General features: G+C 51.3%; 1 protein-coding gene across 1 annotated transcript; it reads left to right on the plus strand.

Moving 5' to 3' along the window:
* The first annotated feature begins 2,556 nt into the window (after positions 1–2,556).
* Positions 2,557–6,649, plus strand: LOC143986550 (uncharacterized). The gene is made up of 2 exons (XM_077484930.1): positions 2,557–3,828; positions 4,817–6,649. Exons 1-2 carry the CDS (start codon positions 2,671–2,673, stop codon positions 4,910–4,912), a joined length of 1,254 nt encoding a protein of 417 aa, XP_077341056.1. The 5' UTR covers positions 2,557–2,670; the 3' UTR covers positions 4,913–6,649.
* The last annotated feature ends 3,104 nt before the right edge of the window (positions 6,650–9,753 follow it).

Below are 9,753 nucleotides of genomic sequence, written 5' to 3' on the forward strand. Positions count from 1 at the left end.
GTTTGGGATCATTGTCTTGTTGGAAGATACATCTCCGTCCTAGTTTCAGGTCTTTTGCAGACTCCAACAGGTTTTCATCCAGAATGGTCCTGTATTTGGCTGCATCCATCTTCCCCTCAATTTTAACCATCTTCCCTGTCCCTGCTGAAGAAAAGCAGGCCCAAACCATGAAGAGAAGCACGGATTAAGAATGAAATGATATAAGGAGTGCTGGACATGACAGTGTGGATGAGGGACACAGAGGGTTAAGCTTTATGGGTGGAGTTCAGGAAAAGGTTTGCAGGAAACAAGTTCAGTGTAGGGGAGGGGTCACATAAAAGGGAGAGGTGTGGCTTTAAGGAATCATTCGGAGCCCAGTGTGACACAGAGGAGGCAGTTTTTTCGCTGCTCCTCTGCTATGGCGGACCTCGAGGGACTCTTCGCGCGGCTGCGACGGGCGGCGGAGGTGCACGGTGCGGATTGGCTGCGGGAACGTGTGGGTGACCTGGCGGACGGCGATGTGGACGGCGGCGGGACAGGTGAGGTTCCACTGCGCGCGCGGAGGTCTCGGCCTCCGGCGCGTTTTTCTCCTGGGCCTACTCCTCGGCCGCCTCGTGACTCCCGGAGCCCGGGGGTGGACCGATCGGTCCCCCCGGCAAAACGGCAGGTTATCGGCTCCCCCCGGTCCGGGCGGTCGTTGCACCGCCGACCGGAGGGGGGCGGGGCTTCGCGGCCGCATGGAAATGGCGCCGGGACCGCACGGGGCCCGGTGGAGGTGGGGGGGAGTGTGGATGGCTCTGGGTCGGCAGGCCAAGGGGGGGTGCACGTGGCGGGGGATCTGCGGCATGCTGGGTCTGGGGCCAGCATCCGCTCGGTGGGGGGGAGGGGGGCGCTCCGGGGGGGTCGCATGCTGGAGGGGGGGGAGGGAGGGTCGCAGAAGGCTGCCAAGGTGCCTGGCAGGGCTGGTTTTAGACGCCGGCATGCCGGGGGTGGCGGGGGGAGGAGGACATTGCCTGCAGTCCCGGATCGCAGGGACCGGATGGACCGCGCGGAGCACAGGGGGATGGCCGCGTCCCCGGTGCGCGCTGGAGAGGTCGGTTCGGAGAGCGAGCTGTCCCAGGAGGAGGAGGGGTCCTTTTCTGCACCCGGACCGGTACCGGTCGCCGAGGCCCCTGGGGGCCCGGGTAAGTTGCGGGAGTCTACATTGCTGGCGGATGCCTTGCGGGATCTGATGGGGGTGGCACAGGGGGGTGCGGTACCCACGGGATCCCGGGACGTATTGGGGGGGTTGTGGCAGGTTCAGCGCAGGGGGCGGGGCCTGTGGCCCCGGGGGGGCCATCAGGTCAGTTGCAGGAGCTGTTGGGGGGGCTGCAGGCCCTGGTTGGTAAGTTTGCTGGGGGCTCCGGGTCGCCTCAGGTGGCCCCCTGGATGGGTACTGTGGGGGGGGCCGGGGGGCGGAGGTCATTCCTGCGCGGGATGCACCGCCTGCTGCGGTGTCGGGGAGCATGGATGCGGGGGCTGTGGGCTCGGGGGTCCCCCCGGTGCCCGCGGACCCGGGGGCGCGGTCTGACCTGGTTAGGATCGCGGATGCTGCCCGGTGCGAAGTCTATGTTTGTTTCGAAGGCCCATTGGGGGCGCATTTGAAGCAGGAGGTGCGGGACAAGATCGGCAAGGGTGAGTATGTGGAGATTTTCTCTTTGCTCCCCCTCGAGAAATTTAATTTGGACAGGGTTAAGCCGGACAGTTCCAAGAAGGACGACGAGGAGAAACGTAGGTATTGGCTGATCCCGCGCACATTTGCAAATTGGCTTCAGGCGTTCGCTATCTTGGCTAGCGTGATAGGGGAAAAGAACCCCGAGCATTGCTCGGCGTTATTTTGTTACCTGGACGCGATTGGGGAGGCTCACCGAGTGTATGGAGGGCTGGCTTGGCTGCGCTATGATGAGCAGTTTCGTCAGCGTAAGGCAGTGCGGGCTGACCTGCGGTGGGATCACAAGGACATAAGCCTCTGGATGAGGCTTATGTCTGCTCCGCGGGCGCCCACTCCGTTTCTTCAGGGGGGGGCCGGGAGTGCGTCTTCCTCGGGACTGCCGGCCGGAAAGAAGTGGGGGGTGTGCTGGCCCTTTAATGAAGGGGCTTGTAAATTCGGAGGCGCGTGCCGCTTCAAGCATGAGTGCTCCGGGTGCGGCGGCACCCACCCCCTGTCCCGCTGTTTCAAAATAGGTCAGCGTGCCGGTGCCGCCGGTCACAAAAGGGATGACGCCGGTGAACCTGGGAAGGATGCTTCCTTTCCTAAATAGGTATCCGGATGGTGCGGCGGCGCGGGGGTTAATTCTGGGTTTTCGGGACGGTTTTAGGATTCCCTGTTCTTTGGGAGGGGTGCCGCCATTGGCCAGGAATTTGCGATCGGCTTTAGATCACCCGGGGGTTGTGGATGACAAATTGGGTAAAGAGGTGGCGCTGGGCCGGATGGGTGGTCCTTTCGAAGTGCAGCCGTGGGGGGACCTGGTGGTCTCCCCGTTGGGTGTAGTTCCTAAGAAGGAGCCGGGGAAGTTTCGCTTGATTCATCACCTGTCTTTTCCGAAAGGGGGGTCGGTCAATGATTTCATTGACCCGGAGGCGTGTACGGTTTCCTACACGTCTTTTGACGCGGCGGTACGGTGGGTCAGGCGGTATGGTCGTGGGGCTCTCATGGCCAAGGCGGATGTGGAATCGGCGTTTCGCCTTCTGCCGGTCCACCCGGACAGCTTCCGGCTGTTGGGATGCCATTGGCGGGGCAAGTTTTATGTGGACTTGTGCCTGCCCATGGGTTGTTCTATTTCATGCGCCTATTTTGAAGCTTTTAGTTCATTTTTGGAATGGGTGGTGAGAGATGTTTCGGGCCTGGAGTCGGTCATCCACTATTTGGATGATTTTCTGTGCGTGGGCCCGCCTGCCTCCAATGTGTGTGCGATTCTTCTGTCCACGTTGCAGCACATTGCGGGCAGGTTCGGGGTGCCGTTGGCGGGGGATAAGACGGAAGGCCCGGTGACGGAATTGAGTTTTTTGGGAATCGTGATTGATTCTATGGCAATGGAGTGTCGCTTGCCAGAGAATAAATTACGGGATCTGCAGGCGGAGTTGGCAGGCATGCAGGGCCGGCCGAAGGTTCAGCTTCGGGCCCTGCAGTCCCTGTTGGGCAAGCTGAATTTCGCTTGCCGGATCATCCCTATGGGCCGTGTGTTCTGCCGACGGCTGTCGGGGGCCACTGCCGGGGTAACCGCCCCTACCCACTTCGTGCGTTTGCGAAGGGAACACCGGGAGGACCTGCGGGCTTGGCATGAATTTTTGGAGTCGTATAATGGGCGGGCTATGTGGATGTCGGGGCCAGTGAGCAACTTCGATGTGGAGTTGGTTACTGACGCGGCTGGCTCAACGGGTTATGGGGCATTTTTCCGGGGTCGGTGGAGTGCGGAACCTTGGCCACGCTCATGGGAGGTTGCGGGGTTGTTGGGCAATTTGGTCTTGCTAGAATTGTTCCCGATAGTGGTGGCATTGGAGCTGTGGGGGGCGGAGTTTCGTAATTTGAAGTTGCGCATCAATTGCGATAACATGGGGGTGGTCCAGGTCCTCAATCGGATGACTGCTTCCTCCCCCCCGGTCATCCGGCTGCTGCGACACCTGGTCTTTCGCTGTTTGCGGCTCAATGTTTACGTTTATGCTGTGCACATACCTGGGGTGGAGAATTCTTTGGCTGACTCGCTCTCTCGTTTTCAGTGGGACAAGTTCCGGCAGCTGGCGCCGGGAGTGGAGGAGTCGGGGGCGCCATGCCCCGGGTGGATGTGGGAACTTCCCTTGGAATCGCCGCAGGTTGGTTAAAAAGGTCGTTGAGTGAGGCTACATGGTCCGCTTATTCTAGAGTGTGGGCGGAATGGTGGGCGTTCCTGCGGGAGGTTGGAGTGGCTGGTCGGGGCTCCGACCGGCACTGGGTGGTATTGTACTGGGTTGCCCGGAACATTGAGACGGGCCTGTCTCCCGCGTCTATTGAGCGGAAGCTGGCGGGGTTGGCCTTTTTGTTCAAACTGTGGGGGGAGCCGGACGGGACAAAGGATTTTTGGGTGAGGCAAACGTTGAAGGGGTACAGGAGGGATTGGAAGGGTAGGGATGCGCGCCGGCCGGTGTCATTTGACAATTTGGTGGCAATTTGTTCTCGGCTGGTGGACGTTTGCTCGTCTGCTTACGAGACCGTTCTGTTTACGGCAGCGTTTTCGTTGGCGTTTTATGGGGCTTTTAGGATTGGGGAGTTGGTGTGTCGCTCAAAACGGGTGGCTGGGGGTCTGTTGGATCAGGATGTGCAGGTGGTTGCGGATCGGGTGAGTATACGGTTGCATAGGTCTAAGACTGATCAACGGGGCAAGGGAGTGGCGATTACGCTGCTCGCCCTGCCGGGCTCGGTTGTGTGCCCGGTGGCGGCGGTACGGGCTTTCCGGGCGGTGCGGCCTGTGGGGGCGGGCCCCTTTTTGGTGCACGAGGAGGGCTCTTTTCTATCCCGTTTTCAGTTTGTGTCGGTCTTTCGGCAATGCCTGAGGGCGGTGGGTTTGGATGAGCGGGACTACGCGTCCCACTCTTTTCGGATTGGGGCGGCCACGGAAGCGGCTCGATGTGGGCTGGAGGAGGCGGTGGTTCGCCGGATTGGTAGATGGGAGTCCCGGAGGTTCCGGTCCTATGTCCGGCCGCAGTTGCTACTGGGGTAAGGAGGGTGCGGCTGGGGGTTGTTTGCTGTGGGATTTATGGGGGGGAGGACTGTGCTTGTAACATTCCTTTGGTTGTTGTGTTATTTCTCTTGTTTTCATTCCAGATGGAGGTTCTCAACGCCTCGTTTGGATCCTGGGGCATTCGTACGTCTGCTGGGGGGCCAGGAGAGGTGATTCTCTACCAGCAGGCAGGCAATTAGGTATCCCCAGGGAGGTAGCTAGGGTGATGTGGTTGGGTTTCCCGGGCATGAGGTGGGAGCGTGTCATGAGGGAGGTGGAGCGTTTCGCTTTGAGGGATAGGCCCCCGGATGTGCTGGTTGTTCATGCGGGGGGCAATGACCTGGGAGTTCGAAAAGTGAAGGACATTTTGGCGGATATCAAGGCTGATGTGTTGCGCATGCGAGTCCTTTTCCCGGGCACCATTTTGGTGTGGTCGGACATTGTGGCCAGAACGGTGTGGCGGGGGGCCAGGTCTTTAGCCAGCCTTGAGAAAACCAGGATTAGGGTTAATAAGGTTGTTGGGCGGTTTGTAGTGCAGAACGGGGGCATTGTGGTGAGACACAGGGAATTGGAGGTGAATGTAGGGCTTTATCTTAGGCGGGATGGCGTTCATCTATCGGATGTGGGGATTGACCTCTGGTCCTTTGGCTTACAGGAGGGCATACAGAAAGCTCTTCGGGTGTGGGGCGGCCCTCAAGGTTGAGGGGGTCACCCTTTCGGGCTGTGGCGGTGTGTTTTCTGGTGGTTTCTGACGGTAGACAGGTACTCAGAAGGGATCTGAGGGTGTGGGGGGCTCATCTAACGATCGGCCCCTCTGGGTATTCCTGAACGTTGGAGGGAATACGGTTATGTTCACTGGCGGAAGTTGTCTCCGACCGGTCACAGGTGGAGGCCTTTGGGAAGTTGGTCAGGTGTACCGCAGTGATTGGGTATTGGCTTAAGTGTGGTCACCGTCAGAGATCACCAGAATGGGCAGTTAATGTTAATTAAAATGTGGTTTAATGTTAATAAAGTTATTTATATTTATATATTTATATATATTTATATATTTATATATTTTCATATTTACAAGTTATTGGAGTAATTTTGAGTTATGTTTAATAAAGGCTGTTGTGGCCAGTTTACTCCAACCTATGGTGTGGTCTCGTTTCTAATAGGTAAGGAATAGTATAAGGGGAACATTCAGACTACACTAGTCAAGAGAAGCACGGATTAAGAATGAAATGATATAAGGAGTGCTGGACATGACAGTGTGGATGAGGGACACAGAGGGTTAAGCTTTATGGGTGGAGTTCAGGAAAAGGTTTGCAGGAAACAAGTTCAGTGTAGGGGAGGGGTCACATAAAAGGGAGAGGTGTGGCTTTAAGGAATCATTCGGAGCCCAGTGTGACACAGAGGAGGCAGTTTTTCCCACCCTCCCGCCCTATTGTTATGTGTTTGTTTTGTGGTGTTTTGTTGCTGGTCTTTTTCTTCTTTTGCAGGTTTCATCGGTTGTCACGGCAGCTGAAAGTTTTTCGTGTTGGCGGTGTGTTTTCTGGTGGTTTCTGACGGTAGACAGGTACTCAGAAGGGATCTGAGGGTGTGGGGGGCTCATCTAACGATCGGCCCCTCTGGGTATTCCTGAACGTTGGAGGGAATACGGTTATGTTCACTGGCGGAAGTTGTCTCCGACCGGTCACAGGTGGAGGCCTTTGGGAAGTTGGTCAGGTGTACCGCAGTGATTGGGTATTGGCTTAAGTGTGGTCACCGTCAGAGATCACCAGAATGGGCAGTTAATGTTAATTAAAATGTGGTTTAATGTTAATAAAGTTATTTATATTTATATATTTATATATATTTATATATTTATATATTTTCATATTTACAAGTTATTGGAGTAATTTTGAGTTATGTTTAATAAAGGCTGTTGTGGCCAGTTTACTCCAACCTATGGTGTGGTCTCGTTTCTAATAGGTAAGGAATAGTATAAGGGGAACATTCAGACTACACTAGTCATGCTGCCACCACCAAGTTTGACAGTGGGGATGGTGTGTTGAGGGTGATGAGCTGTGTTGCTTTTATGCCAAACATATCGTTTTGCATTGTGGGCAAAAAGTTCGATTTTGGTTTCATCTGACCAGAGGACCTTCTTCCACATGTTTGGTGTGTCTCCCAGGTGGCTTGTGGCAAACTTTAGACAAGACTTTTTATGGATATCTTTGAGAAATGGCTTTCTTCTTGCCACTCTTCCATAAAGGCCAGATTTGTGCAGTGTACGACTGATTGTTGTCCTATGGACAGACTCTCCCACCTCAGCTGTAGTTCTCTGCAGTTCATCCAGAGTGATCATGGGCCTCTTGGCTGCATCTCTGATCAGTCTTCTCCTTGTCTGAGCTGAAAGTTTAGAGGGACGGCCATGTCTTGGTAGATTTGCAGTGGTCTGATACTCCTTCCATTTCAAAATGATCGCTTGCACAGTGCTCCTTGGGATGTTTAAAGCTTGGGAAATCTTTTTGTATCCGGCTTTAAACTTCTCCACAACAGTATTACGGACCTGCCTGGTGTGTTCCTTGGTCTTCATGATGCTCTCTGCGCTTTCAACAGAACCCTGAGACTATCACAGAGCAGGTGCATTTATACAGAGACTTGATTACACACAGGTGGATTCTATTTATCACCATCAGTCATTTAGGACAACATTGGATCGTTCAGAGATCCTCGCTGAACTTCTGAAGTGAGTTTGCTGCACTGAAAGTAAAGGGGCCGAATAATTTTGCACGCACCACTTTTCAGTTTTTTATTTGCTAAAAAAGTTTAAATTATACAATACATTTCGTTCCACTTCACAATTGTGTCCCACTTGTTGGTGATTCTTCACAAAAAATTTAAATTTTATATCTTTATGTTTGAAGCCTGAAATGTGGCAAAAGGTTGAAAAGTTCAAGGGGGCCGAATACTTTCGCAAGGCACTGTATATATACACATGTAAATATATGTATATGAATATGTGTATTTATCTATGAATTCCGATTATATAATAAATATTCTCCAATAAATGTATATATTATTCTAAATCTTCATATTACAATTAATGCGGCCCCTGATAAATCTCTTTTAGAGTATCATCGTAAAATTTGCAATGTTATTCATGCAGCACACTGGTTCAGAATGAACATTATTCTGTTATATAGTTTATAACGTCTGATCCATCATAGATTATCATTACGGCTACGGTCTCCCACTGGCAGCTAGACATACTCTGCTGACACCGAGAGTATCAATAGACATCCAGACCGGAGGTTTTTGGCCACAACATAATTAGACACCCTTGCACTAATGTTAAATACACAACAAAATGGCTGCGAACGTAGTCCGTGATATAAGCTACAAAAAAATGGGCGTCCTATTGGTCTACATATGATCCACAAGAAAATGGCCACCCCATTGGTTTACATACGATCCACAAGAAAATGGCCGCTAAATAACGAAATTACCTGAGCCTATTTAAATACATTTCATTGCCCATAAGCCTCATCCCAGTCAAAGTCACGTGTGTTGTGACGAAACGTGTAGGTTACGAGAGGCAAACTAGACACCAGAACAGATGCCCAGGTACGAGCTTGGCGCTCGTTTTTACATCGCTCAGCTTACATATGGAAATGTGAGTTTTTCTGGTTCTACTCAAATAAACTTCAAACCCTTTTTCAAATATACTGCACCATGGTAGGCCTCTTTTTATCTTTCTTATACCTTGATACATTGAGCATCTAAACGATCTGAGTGATCCAAGTAACTACCACCCAGTGGAAACAGAGGAAAGGAAAGGATCCCCCCTGGCTTTACCCCATACACAGTATGAATGCCTAGGAACAGACCGATCCGAAGAGATCCCTCCCCCTAAACCTCGCTACATGCTGTTTACTTTACAGCAGTAAGGTAATCATTTATTACAACCACGGGTGTCAGTGACACTGAAGACTCATTCCTTTGCACTTAAAGGCACAGTAACACTGAATGTCAGTATAGCAGCACACAGTGTTCATGTGAAACACTTGCACATTTGCACTACTGTTGCACACTGGACCAGAAATAGCGTCCAATATTGCACTAGAGACTTGATACACTCAGCTTGTTAAAATAATTTTATTTATTTATTTATATACCTTTAATTTGTTTTATATACATAATTTGTGTTTCTCCTTGATGAAATAAGTCACTTTCTGAATTATTAAATTTTTGCGTATGTTGCACAATTTTGAAACCACACGTAGTTACACTACTTACCTGTTTACGTAATATTGCACATGCCGGATATATGTTTTATATATGTTTTTAAATATGTTTACTGCACAATAGGAATTTTTTTATGATGAATGCTCATGTCCCCTTTAACGTGTATGCTAATTAATTTATGGTAACATTTTAGTATACTCTCTTTACACATTTGTACTTTATTTGGTCAGCTAAACTGATGAATGTTTGCTACCTATAAACATAACTTGATAATTCTAATAATATACTATATATAGCAGAAAAAAAATAATCTTCTGAAAGGAACGCAACACCACCCCCCTTTTTTCTGATTACTTACACACTTGGACACAAGTTTGGTCCTTACGGTGTATGCAGCACCTAAGTTTTCAATATACCATATATATAGATTCCTTTTAGCGCAGAAGTACCTACTTTACAATAAGGGCATGTTGGTGCAGGGGCAGTAAGACGGGGGTCATCTGCATCGCATCAGTGCAGTGTCGATAAGGAGGGTTGTAAACATCAGTGCAATGGAGTTGAGGGAGGGTTGTATATATCAGTGCAGTTTAAGCCAGGGTATTGAGCTTATTGATGTAGTGGAATAATAATATTAGGTTGACATCAGGACACTTGCAATGAGATTGCATGGTGGTACAATCATGGTGAGTAAGAAAGTGCACCTCATTATGATGGAAGTGGAAATGGGGTTGCTTGCATGATGCAGGTGAAAGGGGGCTGTGCAAGCACGGTGATAAGGGCAAGTGTGCTAAATTGAGGGACATGAGGCAGGCATAATGGTTAAGGGGGG

Source organism: Lithobates pipiens, unplaced genomic scaffold (genome assembly GCF_037356315.1).
Source record: "Lithobates pipiens isolate NorthernLeopardFrog02 unplaced genomic scaffold, aLitPip1_a1.2 Scaffold_17, whole genome shotgun sequence".
NCBI classification, from domain to species: Eukaryota; Metazoa; Chordata; class Amphibia; order Anura; family Ranidae; genus Lithobates; species Lithobates pipiens.

Excerpts from the sequence above, each read along its gene's own strand:
- LOC143986550 (XM_077484930.1), top strand. The coding sequence starts at position 2,671 with ATGGCCAAGGCGGATGTGGAATCGGCGTTTCGCCTTCTGCCGGTCCAC. Across the intron at positions 3,829-4,816 it reads TTCCCTTGGAATCGCCGCAG|ATGGAGGTTCTCAACGCCTC; the intron begins GTTGGTTAAAAA and ends TTTTCATTCCAG.